Source organism: Mizuhopecten yessoensis, unplaced genomic scaffold, assembly GCF_002113885.1.
Source record: "Mizuhopecten yessoensis strain PY_sf001 unplaced genomic scaffold, ASM211388v2 scaffold9049, whole genome shotgun sequence".
In the NCBI taxonomy this organism is placed as follows: Eukaryota; Metazoa; Mollusca; class Bivalvia; order Pectinida; family Pectinidae; genus Mizuhopecten; species Mizuhopecten yessoensis.
Window position 1 is genome coordinate 480,124 of NW_018407853.1, and position 16,869 is coordinate 496,992.

At 39.4% G+C, this 16,869-nt stretch overlaps 1 protein-coding gene across 2 annotated transcripts in view; it reads left to right on the top strand.

Annotated features, from left to right (window-relative positions):
• The window catches only part of LOC110457246 (otopetrin-2-like), a 46,039-nt gene that overhangs the window by 18,079 nt on the left and 11,091 nt on the right, over window positions 1-16,869 (top strand). For both annotated transcript variants that reach the window (XM_021508431.1, XM_021508432.1), the window contains exons 2-3: window positions 1,181-1,524; window positions 13,246-13,393. In XM_021508431.1, the coding sequence (XP_021364106.1) occupies window positions 1,181-1,524; window positions 13,246-13,393 (492 nt within the window). The remainder of the gene's footprint in view (window positions 1-1,180; window positions 1,525-13,245; window positions 13,394-16,869) is intronic.

Consider the following 16,869-nt stretch of genomic DNA (forward strand, 5'->3'; position numbering starts at 1 on the left):
TAGTATTTGGCAGTATGGTATAAAGACATGTCGAAAAGCCCTCGTCATTTCCGGGTCAGGTTCAAGTTAATCATGGCGGTAAAACTGCAAATTCCCCGAAAAAGTGCTTGATTGGATGTATTAGACGAATGATTACACAATTGATCATGATGGATTATTTAATTACAATTCAAACCGAAGCTATCGCCGCAGATCGCTGAAAAAAATAACAAAAGTAAGTGTTGGAAATCTTCATTTGAAATTTGGCGGTACCGGTAGTGCTCTGACGAAGCTTCTTCCCTTGTGTATGTTTATGTGTGTTGTGACCCATATCAGTATAGCATATGTGTGTATTTCAGACATTTGTAACGTGCCCCTGTGGGCAGACCCGTCATGGTACTAACTGTCGGTCTAGAATCACGTGATTACGGTGTCCCGCGAGAGTGGCCATCTGTCCGTGACACCAGGTCTAACAAGTCGAGTTATGTGGAAAATAACTGACAATACTAACGTCACATCCCTACAGTATAACCTGAACACATAACGTCATTAAACGACTACTTATTTCCGGAAACAGCCATTAATATAGTGTACAATTTCCGGGGAACTGATATTTCCTGAAGGTGTGACGCAATTATTACGCGCCTCGGAATGCCACGTGATGATTCCCGCCTTCCGGTCCCACGCTGGGAATCGTATTACATTATATCTGGTGGGTGGTAATGGCCGGCTTAGTCATGTTAACATGTTTAGTGCTGTTGACAGAATTCAGTACATACATTTCTAAACAACAGGGATCATGATTCATTCTTACTTATCATTTAAGTATCTGAGATATTTAAATGTAAGTACGAGTGGTTTAATTAAGTTAATGGAGATATCATTTTCCAATGTCTAAGTCATGATTACGTTCCGCTTTTGTACTAGAACTCCGAAGAGTATATTCAAGTGAAACAACAATAGCATTCAAATGGTTAGTTCATAAATTAACATACGAAGCTCAGTTTTCGATAATGTTTGCAATTTTACTCGAACATTTTGGCGATGGTACGAACAAGTGCAGCAAATAAGAGGCATAGTTACTCTAGACCGATGGTGCTGCACATGAATGATGACCTTCTTGGTGGAATGAAATATAACGAAAGGCGACATCTGAACTGATAAGATGAATCTAAAGCTGTCACACTTTTTGTACTTTCAGTTGGGTGCCTGTTGGGAACAGAAATGGCAGTCGTATGAGCACGTCTACACCCCCTCTACCAAGTCTGACCAGTTCTAACGCCAGTGACAGCCAACAGAGTCCCATAAACCGGAACACGTTACCCAGATACTCCCCGCGCGACATGTCGTCATCGGGGAACAACTCCAACGTCACTTCCCCTACGGAACCATGTGACGACACCATGGGACGAGGCCGAAGACATTCGTGGCAAGGTCATGGATACGGTCGACTCTCGCCAAAACGAGTTAGTGTGCTACGTCACGACCCCATTACTGGGACGACGGAAGCGGTGCTTGTTGACAATGTTCCGAATGGAGACTCAGGTAAGCAAGCAGGCAAAATACTATGGTTGTACTGTGTGGGACTCCCGTACACTACACTGTTTTTGTTCATGTTTTGTGCTCATTTAACATATATTTACGAAAGAAATAAGACATTCAATTTTTTATTGAATAGTGGACGCACGAAAGCTACGAGTTCCGAATGACGTTGATACCCAACTTGTCTGATGCTCGTAAGTCATACCGTGCAGAGTCGGTGGGTTTAAATCGTTATTCTGTTAATCGCATAATTTGCTCCTCAAGAGGACCAACGGCGATATATCATCTCAATTATCCACCAATTTTGAATGGTGGTATCAAACTGCCCATTCTAAAAGGACTCGTTCAATTATTGATATGTTAAAACGCACGCAATGCACGTGAGCTCATCGAAAATTGATCAATGTCCAACTATGTCACGTGCGCTATGACATTGACTACGATTTATTCGTGATTGTTTTTGAGAGAGATTTACTAGCCACACGATGTTGACTACGACCAATACTTTACCATATGCCTGTCCGATGACATCGAGGGAACCCCGCCGTATCATATCAGACATACGCTCCGTCATCCGTGTCAGTTTACACAACCCCAAACAACAAGACAGGTGTCTATGAATACGGCTAATGGTTCTAATAACTCGACATAATCAGACAGAAATAAATGGCAGTAGCTTTGTCATTACTGCACGTGTTTAATAGACGTTCTGGAATTCTACACCTTCATAACCAGAAATATTGATTAGTCCCTGAGAATAAAACTAACCTCCTCCAAGCTTTGGAATGAATATAGAATAATTATATCTTGAAATCTTGTCGAGTAATTAAGTTAATTAAATTATGTGAACCCATTCGTAAAATACCGGATATATTTAGATTTGAAAAAAAACAGAAAGAAAAAAAAATGACATCTGCTGTAGATCGATCAGTTGAACGGGTTACGGAGGAGAGAGGGGTGGGGGGTGGAGGGCGGTGGGGGGCACAACGACCCGCTATACGTTTCTGCTACACGATTGTGTAGGGGTTCGAGCCAACATGTTGATCTAAAGTGCTCTTCTCAAAGTTATCTATTCATAAAGTTCAAAGGAAATGAAGCACATGTCGATGTCTAGCGTGTGGTCTCTTCAAGTGCATATGCAAATGCAATTAAATCAATGCGCAACAGCAGGTGCGTGGACGCACAATGCACGTGTCTCCAATATTTTAAAGTTTGGGAAGCTATACACAATTGAAATTTGCAAAACAGTTTAATTTTGAATAGGATGTTTAATTATATAAAACTTTATTTCTATTTAAACAATGTTAAAGAGTAGTCATAGTATAAGTAATAGTATTATTTGGGTCGACTGCAGTTATAAAGATCGTGAATGAAGCTTTAACATTAATATTGTATAATTAATCAATATAAAATTATCTGATCTTGGGCTGGGAGCTGATACAAGCCTCGGGTATTGTGTAATGGAGTAACTAATTAATGGACAATTAATTTCCTGTCCTGACGACTGCGTCATGGTCCTACTCGCCAGCGTCTACAGATAACCTTATCGTACATGTTCGCCTCGTGTAACACAACGATGTTAATTCAAGTTTCAAGTACAATGTATGGCGTATCTGTTACCCGGGAAACGGTACAACAGCATCACATACGGGACACAGTGCACGTGCTGAAAATCACAACAAATATTGGTCAATAGTCCACAGTGCTAATGTTGAAAGTAGATTAACACTAGACTGACTATGAGCCTCCACGTTTTCTGAAGAATTTTCCTGCTGCATTTTACTACTAACTTATGAAGAAAATAGAATCAGACATCCAAGTAATCAGATTTATTAGAGTATGATTTTTCTGAATAATTAAATATTCTATAGACAAGGCCAATCTATGGTATAACCAACACATCACAAATGACATACGTACACAGAAATTGGACAACGGACAATTTGATTATATCATTTGCTTTTGATTATTGTCCCATGATAGACTCTCGGGTAAAGGTTGCCATAAATGATGACATCACAACTACTTCTCGTTTCTCGTTTCAATGCGTTTGTCGTATTCAATTCTACGCAAAAGAAATGTTCGTCTTTTAAAATTAAATCCTAAGGAATGACTACTGTGTATGGATCCAAGACTTAGGGCAACGATTTAGTACCTCACCTCGACCTCCGTGTTATTGTTTCAGATCAGATAACATTTTTTCTATCCTTTTCTTTTGATACATACAAAACAACAATTCACAACAACAATAACATGAAACTTACCGTAGGAGAAATTGAGAGCATACGATCTCAATTCCCCACTAACTACAAGGTCATTTATGTAATTTGAATATTGAAATAACCCATTGCTGCTATTAGGTCATCATGACACAACGACCAAACGCGTCAAATAGGATCAGAACTCAATATAACAGCTCTGACCGTGAAAATGGAAGAGCGATGTTACAGGTTGTCATGGGCTACCAATGGATCGAACAGCAGCGGACGTTACTAAATTAAACGATCTAGATGGCATTGGATCAGTAAGAAATCACCTGATTTGAACGTTTAATGGTTACATATGAATATTTTGTTGTTGTCTATCTATTTAAAGAATTCGCTTCTGTTTTTTGGCTTGTACCGACCACTTTTACAAGTAGATCTAGACTGGTATAATTGATATGCACCTTATAATTATTACAGCTTGTCATCATTTGTAACGATGGTACACAATGATTTGCGTGAAAGTCAAATAGGATTTGTACCGTTCAATATTTACGAGACGTCTTTACTCTCACAGACATACACATGCAGTTTATATCCAACAACGTTAATTAAAAATACGCCGGAAAATTCTGTCACTGCAGTTGCCGTATCATATTCCGGATCTTGGAAGTCCGTCTATCCATTTATCATACACTAATTATACACTTCCTGACAAGCCTAGTTGGGATGATACATTTCTCCATCAATATTGACCAATACAATTTGACCAGTGGGTGACCCGGACTTTCACACCCCTAGTAATCTCGAGTCGTTAGGGGCTTTATTACCGGTCCTAATGGGAAACACGTGCAAGTGTGTGGAATTCAACATATCTTGACTGTACCGACCTGACAGTTCCGTAGATATAGCCATAAAGTCAGTTCTTATCAAAATCGCACATATGTTTAGTATTTAAATTTTGTGTGGATTTGTGCTGAAGCACTTTTTTTAAACAATTCTAAACCGTTGCGAAAAAATAAAACGAAACACAGCCGATCAAAAATCAACGCTGAAAATTAGAAGTAATCACTCCACACGTTTCTTAATGATGTCATCATGCCAATATATGGGGTCCATGTTTGGAATCTCTTCAACAGGCGTTTGTAAAGAAAAGTAAAGAAAACAAACTACATCGTCAACACACAAGGACAAAAATCATAGTGCGTCGACACTCAAAGATTAAATTTAACCCAGTGTCAGAGCACATAGGTCAAAGGTCAACAAAGCTCAATCAACATCTATGTAGTTCATGGAGCCATCAACAGATGTCATTCACTGGGGTATGACCGTTATACACGAGATGAGGGTCCACCTTTCGTGACAGTTAATAACAAAACAATAACAAAATCTAAGGTTATAGATTTATCATAACTCAGTGTATGTGTAATATATAAAAACTATTTCACGAAGAACTATTTTCATCTAAAATAAATGTCCAAATTTCAGATTTGAAAAGTTCTCCAAAAAACGCTCAGGTACGGTTTGGCCAGATGTCCAACATTATCTTTAGTAGACTTCGATTCATCTGCGTGAAATGTTTCTTCTGGAATGGAGCTGCTTAACCGCCAAGAAAAAAATCAACATGATACTGTATTAAAATATGCATCGTTGAAGAAACTGAAACAAAGGAAGAAGAAAAATTTTCTATCCATCAGTAGGTACACCAATATCAAGTTTCGTATAGCCAACTTGTGGACTTAATAGATTTAATGTATTTTGCTCAGTGGTGGGCTGTGGATGTTTTGAAGCAGCGCTCGTCAATATCAAAGAGACAAGACTATTCAGTGAAGAATAAGTTACCAGTAAATTTCCACTGATGCCCTATAGATTATACTTATGACTTTTAATGAACACAAAGTAGCGCTCCAAGGACATTCTACTTAGTTTCAGATCTTAAGTAGATACACTTGCACGATTAATGGGGATTTGTCTTAAATACCGGGCACGATCGATACCGGTGCAGTCAGCATGCACATGCACACTTAGAGCATATTGCGAAGGGCAACGAGTACACAATAATAAAATTATAAAATACCTACATCGACTTAAGTTCCGGTGTGCTGGTGGGGTATCACAGAGGTACATTTCGGACCTGTCGGGTCGGATATCATCGGGGACGATGTGCACCTTGTAGGGTCTGCGTTAATATTTGTTAAATTTTGGTGGTCTGAAAGACTGCGCTTTTTAAACATTAGCAATACTCCCCCAAACCCACCGTTCTTAATGTATGGTACGTGGACGGTCTAGATACTGGTCAGTAATCGATACGTATCTCTGGACATGGTCGTGGTTAATGTGATAATGGTCGCGTGCAGATGGAACCAGAATTATATTACTAGTTGACCAATTATTTAGACAATAAAGTGGTTTCATACTTACTTAAATAGCTCCCATCTCCAATTGACCCCAAACTAACTTAAACTAGCTTTCTTACTTGCCCAGCTGTCACGTGCAGATGATAACCCTTTCTACTAGGGCAACTATAGACTACTCCCAAGACTCTGTCACGTACAGGGTGACCACATACAATCTAGACTGTCACGTACAAGTGACCCCATACTTTCTAGACTGTCACGTACAGGTGACCCCATACGTTCTAGACTGTCACGTACAGGTGACCCCATACTTTCTAGACTGACACGTACAGGTGACCCCATACTTTCTATAGACTGTCACGTACAGGTGACCCCATACTTTCTAGAATGTCACGCACAGGTGACCCCATACTTTCTATAGACTGTCACGTACAGGTGACCCCACACTTTCTATAGACTGTCACGTACAGTTGACCCTATACTTTCTAGACTGTCACGTACAGTTGACCCTATACTTTCTAGACTGTCACGTACAGGTGACCCCCTACTTTCTAGACTGGCCCGTACAGGTGACCCCATACTTTCTAGACTGTCACGGACAGGTGACCCCATACTTTCTAGACTGTCACGTCCAGGTGACCCCATACTTTCTAGACTGTCACGTACAGGTGCCCCCATACTTTCTATAGACTGTCACGTACAGGTGTCCCCATACTTTCTATAGACTGTCACGTACAGGTGTCCCCATACTTTCTATAGACTGTCACGTACAGGTGCCCCCATACTTTCTATAGACTGTCACGTACAGGTGACCCCACACTTTCTATAGACTGTCACGTACAGTTGACCCTATACTTTCTAGACTGTCACGTACAGGTGACCCCATATTTCTATAGACTGTCACGTACAGGTGACCCCACACTTTCTATAGACTGTCACATACAGGTGACTCCATCCTTTCTAGACTGTCACGTACAGGTGACCCCATATTTCTATAGACTGTCACGTACCGGTGACCCCATACTTTCTAGACTGTCACGTACAGGGGACCCCACACTTTCTATAGACTGTCACGTACAGGTGACCCCACACTTTCTATAGACTGTCACGTACAGTTGACCCCATTCTTTCTAGACTGTCACGTACAGGTGACCCCATACTTTCTAGACTGTCATGTACAGGTGACCCCATACTTTCTAGACTGTCAAGTACAGGTGACCCCACACTTTCTATAGACTGTCACATACAGGTGACTCCATACTTTCTAGACTGTCACGTACAGGTGACCCCATACTTTCTAGACTGACACGTACAGGTGACCCCATACTTTCTATAGAACGTCTAGTCTACATGTAATGTTTATGCGGCCCGTGTTTACACGTGTATAACGTTAAGCTAATTAGACTAGCCGGTACGTGCAGTTATTTTCTAGACTGACACGTACAGGTGACCCCATACTTTCTATAGATTGTCACGTACAGGTGAACCCATATTTCTATAGACTGTCACGTACAGGTGACCCCACACTTTCTCTAGACTGTCACGCACAGGTGACCCCATACTTTCTATAGACTGTCACGCACAGGTGACCCCATACTTTCTAGACTGTCACGTAAAGGTGACCCCATACTTTCTATAGACTGTCACGGACAGGTGACCCCATACTTTCTAGACTGTCACGCACAGGTGACCCCATACTTTCTAGACTGTCACGTAAAGGTGACCCCATACTTTCTAGACTGTCATGTACAGGTGACCCCATACTTTCTAGACTGTCACGGACAGGTGACCCCATACTTTCTAGACTGTCACGGACAGGTGACCCCATACTTTCTAGACTGTCACATACAGGTTACCCCATACTTTCTAAACTGTCACGTACAGGTGACCCCATACTTTCTCGACTGTCACGTACAGGTGACCCCATACTTTCTATCGACTGTCACGTACAGGTGACCACATACTTTCTAGACTGTCACGTACAGGTGACACCATACTTTCTATAGACTGTCACGTACAGGTGACCCAATACTTTCTAGACTGTCAAGTACAGGTGACCCCACACTTTCTATAGCCTGTCACATACAGGTGACTCCATACTTTCTAGACTGTCACGTACAGGTGACACCATACTTTCTATAGACTGTCACGTACAGGTGCCCCCATACTTTTTAGACTGTCACGTACAGGTGACCCCCCACTTTCTATAGACTGCCACGTACAGGTGACCCCATCCTTTCTAGACTGTCACGTACAGGTGACCCCACACTTTCTATAGACTGCCACGTACAGGTAACCCCATACTTTCTAGACTGTCACGTACAGGAGACCCCATACTTTCTATAGACTGTCACGTACAGTTGACCCCATACTTTCTATAGACTGTCACGTACAGGTGACCCCACACTTTCTCTAGACTGTCACGCACAGGTGACCCCATACTTTCTATAGACTGTCACGGACAGGTGACCCCATACTTTCTAGACTGTCACGCACAGGTGACCCCATACTTTCTATAGACTGTCACGTAAAGGTGACCCCATACTTTCTATAGACTGTCACGCACAGGTGACCCCATACTTTCTAGACTGTCACGTACAGGTGACCCCATACTTTTTAGACTGTCACGTACAGGTGACCCCACACTTTCTATAGACTGCCACGTACAGGTGACCCCATACTTTCTAGACTGTCACGTACAGGTGACCCCATACTTTCTATAGACCGTCTAGTCTACATGTAATGTTTATGCGGCCCGTGTTTACACGTGTATAACGTTAAGCTAATTAGACTAGCCGGTACGTGCAGTTATCCCATGCTTACTGAACTATCTGAGTTCCCTTTGCTCTCTGTATATTCATTGCATTTGCCATATTTCATACCAAGCCCTTTACCCTTCCTTTGAAGTCTTGCGGATGAATGTATACATGCATAAAAGACGCATATATGTTGATAATTCTATTCTCGTGTCGGAACTCATTGACCTCCTGATGGACCTATACTATTCCGTCTAGCGCAATAGACACACCAGGAAACCAGGCATTCTAGCATTATAATGTATAAGACTTAATAAGTAACTGACTCTTCAATTCATCGTTTCACACTCACCTCAAACGTCCAGGAAGAAGTCAAGCGTTCCACTGCCCTAGCTACTATAATAAGCAAATTGAATGCGGAACAGACGGTGCGGGCTATCTTTGATTAACTGACATAAATAATTCATTGAGGGGTGTAGTGCGCTCGCTATAAAATATCATAGCAATGTACCAGAGGTATGTTTACAGATAGCCATATCTTGAAGCAATTAGTCATTCCTAACATTAAACAGAAAAAAATGATTTTTTTCTTCCAAATATAATCAATCAAAAACGAATAAATGGTAATTTGTTTTGACAGCAACCATATTGATGTCTTTCTCTGTCCACCGAGGTGTGTCTTCCGAATTGTGCGTGGGACTTCTTTTTTGTTTTAGAACGGCCAAGATTTGTCAAGGTGCACATTCATATTAATGAACTAATCACCTATATGTTTTATTGGCACCCAAATCATACAATCAAATATCGTTATAAGCAAAAGCATATGTTCTGGTACGGAAGAGCTTTGTGATAGGCAGGCTTATTGTACTTAACAATATCTAACGGTCAACTCTACAATGGTAACGGTCAACGCTACAATATATAACGGTCAACGCGCTACAATATATAACGGTCAACGCTACAATGGAAACAGTCAACGCTACAATGGTAACGGTCAACGCTACAATGGTAACGGTCAACGCTACAATATATAACGGTCAACGCGCTACAATATATAACGGTCAACGCTACAATGGAAACAGTCAACGCTACAACGGTAACGGTCAACGCTACAATGGTAACGATCAACGCTACAATGGTAACGGTCAACGCTACAATGGTAACGGTCAACGCTACACTGGTAACGATCAACGCTACAATGGTAACGGTCAACACTACAACGGTAACGGTCAACGCTACAACGGTAACGGTCAACACTACAATGGTAACGGTCAACGCTACAACGGTAACGGTCAACGCTACAATGGTAACGGTCAGCGCTACAATGGTAGCGGTCAACACTACAATGGTAACGGTCAACGCTACGATGGAAAGAGATGTGAAAGGTGTAGAGACAACGTTACTTTTTGTTTTATTTTCTTATTATACATATACACAGGCAAACTGTGTGTGATTTTATATAAAATAGGTGACAATATTGAATCGAGTTCTTTTAGATATGACGTAGCATACCACGTGCTTATCTTTCGACCTGGTCGAGTTCGTGTCAAGTTGAGCAATTCGTTTCTATAGCACAACTCTCAAAATACCATGTCCCGTGGAGCACGTACTGCTTCGTTATCGAATTCCTCGTTTTAGAGATAGCTTTTTTAATGAGCACAACTAGTTTTTGTTTTCAATAAGGATTAAACTACGAGGCTGTGTAAACCTTTTGTGATGCTATCAGTATCCCGACAAAGAACTAATTATGACGTGTATTTATCACCGAGCGCGACTGTTGCCGTGAAACAATGTTCAGAAAGTATTTGCGTTTATCTAAACAGAATATTTATGTGTTTATATATTTAAAGTCAACGGTAATATAACAGATAACCCTACCCAACTGCCTGGTAGATAGGTCAGACTCGTTCATGTAGGCCTGACGACAAATCTAAGTAATAATGAATAATTATTTCTCCAAGTGTCCGTTATCGAACCCCAATACCTCCAACCTATGCTACCTTCGGTAAGTCTAGAGGGATGCCGAGTGTTAAACCAGAACGTGTAGAGAGAAGGTGCCGATACAAAATGTAAGTGGGATATGCTGTACACGATTCGCCTTTGAACAGGCGTGCCCATTATCAGAAATCCCCTTAATTCATTTTCATGAAAGCGACGTTTGATTTGAAGACGGTTCCCTTTATCTCTGCTGCAGGTCAAATCTTGCTATCTTTCGGAAAATTTCACGTATGCGTGTGAAGTTACAAAAAAGTTCAAAAGCGAAATTCCTGTGGAAGGAAGAACTCTGCAATTTTGGTAAACTTGGAGAGAAAACATGAATCCCGCGGTTAAGTGAGTGCATTGTCTGCAAATAGAGGAAATTTTCAAACAAAACCCTTTCGTGCAGAAAGCATACTGTCTGGCGTACCGCTTATTGTGGCCGTAGGGGCTACTTCCCCATCTAATTGGCAAAGGTTTATGCGTTCTATTTTTACGACTTTGTCCTGACAACTAAGACGTTTTTGTCTTGGCATCTGACCGAAACATAACCATTACTTTATACGAAATCTATACCGTCTTTGATCAGTTCCATAGATTCGAGAATCATTTAACTAGCCAAGATTTCAGGAGACATACATTTTTCCCAATTTAACGTTTTCTCTCGAGTTCATGACGGCCGTCTGCGATCGCGGGTGTTTGAAGGCGTACGACGGTAACCGCGTGTGTAGCTAGTTAGAAGAGACAGCGTACTTCTGTAGCACTCAACCGCTAAGTACCGTGAAATGAGACACTCAGATTTTGACGGTGTTTTAAACACATCTTATTATCTTAAAGATGCGATTCATCCATATTTCGTGTTGGATTAGTGATTGAGGTTGTTTTCTAAATATTCTTTTCTGTAACATATTAACCTATGTGTTTTGAGCGATTTGTTTTCTGTAAACTATTTTATCCAACATTTGTGTCATCAATACGAATGCTGGAGGATACTTAATTAACTCATCACACCTAATGGTTAATTGTAATGTTAGACACGACAGCAAGGCAACGTGGCCAACACAAACTCCTTATTGGCGCAAGTCGCTGAAACACACTCAACATAACAGGGCCCCTAATGCTTATACAAATTAGTATATTGAAGTGCAAGTAGTTATCACGATACGAATGTTTGTACTGTGTGGACCGAGATTTAATTGGCTCATTTTTAGCCACGGAATGATGGCGAATTATCAAATATAGGATTGTCATTCGACACATTTGAGGAATTCAATGGTGGGAAGCATCATGTGTTTTGTCGTAAATGGTCAATCAAATTGATACGGGAAGTCGCCATTTTGATGTCGTATTCAGATTAATCATACTTGCAGTAGATTAAAGCCAGCATTTACTGGTGCCCGGATGTCTATTGAATGGATGTTCTCGTCTCGGTATAGTTGGAAAGGTGTCCGAACGACATTGAAACTAATCCACTTGATTTCTCAACTGACGTCCTTAATTTATAATCATGCCGCATTTTAGTCGCCTGTTAAACCATTCGTTGTTATAATTTGATTTAATTCACAATCAACCGAAAGGGTTTCACCGAAAATGACAGTCAACTATATAACGTGTACAGTCCCATTTGATGTAGAACCATTTTGTTATTAATTTTTTACGTCACATATTAGTTCATTACGTAAAACTTAACCATTTCGTAATTGACGTCAAAATTGCAACAAAAGCAGCCATGTATGCCACAGTGTATATATAAATCCCTCCAAAAGAGAAGATATTCTAGTGAAAATAGTGAGTCAAACACCTAGTAATTAAGTCATTCTACATCAAAGCGCATGTTCGCTGTGAAAAGGAGGGCATATTCTTTACAAACGGGTTAGAGTATTGATGGCAAGCTTCCACGGCCATACATCAGAACGTGGTTAAAGAATTGCTGTAAGGAGAGAGAGAAACCGATTTGTGCTGGAAACATATCATGTAATAGGTTAACATCATTGCATACATGCATTTTAAATGTATCATCTATCTCTATGTACCTTTTAAATATGTCATAGATTACTGTGTACTTTTCAAATCGTCCTCGATACTGCAGGGGTTACGCTCACAGCAGAGAGCGAAAGTGAGCGAAACCCCTGGATTATCGAGGAGGCTTTCAAATGTGCCATCATTCATGTGAGCCTTGCACATATGCTATCAATTGTTGTGTCAAATGAAACATCGCTATATATATAAAAACTACCTCACATGGAAAAATATATTGCCAATTTCTTAGTTTGGAACGCTTTTGGAAAGAATAATCACATTGACCACGTGTTTATATCTAACGGTACAACAGTAAATGTTTGTGTCACTAAAGTCAGACATTCAGGCGGAAAGTCAGCAAACAATACCATTGATTGATTAAGTTCATTATATTGGTGACATGTTTTTCAGGTATCGGCCATGACCTCACACACTCCACGACAGTCCATGGGGAACTTTTTTATCCCGACTCTCCATCCAACATCTCGCTCTCTATCCTCAAAAAGAGGGATGGGCGATGGGGTGACGTCACCCAGCACCCATGCGACACCACCCTCGTGTAAGTATCTCCACACCTTTTCCTTTTTATGGACTCATTCTATGATTCTGCTTCGAAATATTTATTGACGAGGAAGACGTCAAAAAAGAAAAGTGATTTTGTTTGTTGTTTTGCTAAGGGTTTGATGTTCTCGGAACAGCTATGGCCATGTGAAGACGGGAGGGAGACACAAAAACAGGAAAGAGTAGAGCGATTATGAACCCACGTGTTGCAGATTAGTGTTAGTTTTGTCAATGTCCCCTACCCTGAAGACACAGAAGTAAAGACAAACCCCGATGCTGCAGGAACCCCATATTAATCGTCCTTACTATAACATGCAGTGGGATAGTGTAGGTCACCTTTCCCTCGAACTTGCTGAGAGAACGAGAACAAGGAACAGATATATCTATTAACATTATTTGCATATGTCTGGAGACGAAGGCGAAACAAACAAAACACGCGGAAGTTTCTAATCTGACATCCCTCGTCAGCTCACGTAAACATGATTATAATAGTGTTCTACAATCGCTGTACTGTTACGTTCCACTTTTCACCATTAGATGACTTAACGAAATCAACATAACAGTGGCCAATTTATATACACTTAAAAACAGATACAAAACAATCTCAAAACCGTAAATAAAAGAATATATCTTACAATCTCAGAACCGCAAGATTGCATGAAGTTGTGATTATATCTCACCGCGTAACGTGAAAATAACATCGTTAATGCCGCACGTGATCAGCAGTGGCCTTATATTTTAGAATAGAGTGCCTAAACTCTAAACGAGTTAGTACTCATGTTCTACAAGAAGAAAACAAAAGTTCGTACACGTGCATTTTGCCGTTGTTCCTATTGCGTAACATGAGCAAAGCCCGTGCACATCCTTTCATCATATGTAATCCGCTTTGGACGAAGATGAGAGTGTTATCTTTGTTTCGTTAGAAATCAGCGCTCAAACAGCTGGTCCTTTATTAATCAAAGCTTCCCTTTAGGAAGTATAGCTAAAGCAGGGTGATTTTCAAATAGAAGGAAAGATGAAGCTTGTGTGTATGAAGTGATGAGCCTCTTGATTATTTAGAAAATATTTGTTGAACATTCAGACGTGATGATCTAGTTGATTTTTCAGAAAAAAAACCACAAGAAATACTGTAGGCGATTAACTCATTTATAAGCACAAAGAACGTGCTCCAGAGTGACGTGTTTGAAGTATCATCAAACAAATAGCCGTGTAATCCTGTGAAGGAGGCGCTTTAAACTATTATATATCAGCATTACTACTGTATATTCATAGAGAGAATCGAGAATATATATCTACCCAAGTTGATGATTTAGCCTGATTTGAATCTAGAGTTGTATCCAGCGGTTCAGAATGTGTTGTGTTTAGGGACAAGCAGTATATAATGCCAGTTATTTCACTGGCCCTCATCATTGTCACTATTTTATCAAATTCTTCGTTCAGCATCACTGCATGTTGATCTTGTTTAAAAACCGGTCTAGAGTACTGTATAATTGCTAATATTCACGAGGGTGACAATTTCGCGAATTTCCTCAAAGCGGTTAAAGTTGCGAAATTTAAACCTTCGTGAACATTTTGAAATCGTTGCGATAACATCCACTATTCACACATCTGTGATATCAGTTGAGCTGAGGCTGCTAGGTCAAAACATCATTTTATAAGAAGAACACTAAATAAAACAATTAACAGTTAGCATAAAAATATATAAATAAAACAACCTAAACAGACTTACAGAAATTGTAAACCCCCGCGAATAAGTGTGTGACACAATATCGAGAAATTGTACCTAGTATCGACTCAGAATATTTTGTAGGGGTATTAATTTGTTTTTTGTTCTGCTTATGTTTTCGTTAAAGTGCGACTTCAGTTCCTATTTTTGTCTGTTTGTATTAACATGGAATACCGATTTCGTCCAGGTATATTGACGATGTTGTAATTATATCATTTTATTCTAAGGTTATGTTTTAGATTTGCTTGTTTACCTCTAAGCTCTATCCACGTACTCCGTCTGACATGGCTTTGCCGCTAGTAAATACAGATATCTTACAGTTAGCTTTGTCAGTGCTTATGTAATTGTATCGAGGGTATATAATGGGCTGTACGCGTCGCTGTATAAAATCTGATAGAATTTATGAACCAATTTGTTTAATAGCGTAGACAGTTTGCACAAACTTTATCTCGCTGAGAGCTCAATCGGGGAACGAGACGGTTTGTATGGCAGATAAATTGTAGAAAAAAATGTCGAATATAGTTTTGGATTAGCCGAAATTGCACCAATTCAACATCTGTATTTTGATTGCCGAGAGCGTAGTAGCATTACGCATTTTAGTAATAATGATACGTATTTGCAATAATGATACGTATTTGTAATAATGATACGTTTTTGTAATAATAATACGTATTTGTAATAACGATACGAATTTGTAAAAAAGATACGTATTTGTAATAATAATACGTATTTGTGATAATGATACGTATTTGTAATAATGATACGTATTTGTAATAATAATACGTATTTGTAATAATGATACGTATTTGTAATAATGATACGTATTAGTAATAATGATACGTATTTGTAATAATAATACGTATTTGTGATAATGATACGTATTTGTAATAATAATACGTATTTGTAATAATGTTAAGTGAAATGAGCAGTAGTGAGTTATTCCCCTGGATCAAGTATTTCTATACTGAAAGAGATTATAATCAGCCATTCGTCGAGAAAGTTAACATTTATTCTACACACTGTCGGGAATTATTCCAGTTGCTTCAAAATATGAAACAAAAACACTGAAACGTGAAGCCGATCTTGTAAGAAAGTGATAGTTTATTTCATATCAGGATGGAATAAGATTATTTCTGTGAAAGCATTAAAATACGCTTAAACTTGACATTTTATCATGCAAGCGTGTGTAGAACTCATCATTGACTTTAAATGTCAGCAACTTTGAATAATATCTTCTTCTTAAAATCAGCAAGTCCAAATAATATCTTCTAAAGATAAGCAACTCCAAATAATATCTAAAGATAAGCAACTCCAAATAATATCGTCTAAAGATAAGCAACTCCAAATAATATCTTCTAAAGATAAGCAACTCCAAATAATATCTCCTAAAGATAAGCAACTCCAAATAATATCTTCTTAAGATAAGCAACTCCAAATAATATCTTTAAAGATAAGCAACTCCAAATAATATCTTCTAAAGATAAGCAACTCCAAATAATATCTTCTAACGATCGGCAACTCCAAAGTATATCTCCTAAAGAAGAACAATTCAAAATAGTTTTCTCTAAAGACAATAAACTCCAAATTATCACATCTAAGAGTAAGAAATAATAACCTGTAAGGATCAGAAACTCCAAATAATGACCCCAACATATTACTTACTAATCATACTACTAATATGTACTGTCTACTCGGTCTGTTGTAGCAACTGTTGGTGTACTTTGGGCTTCTGAAACAAAATTATTGTG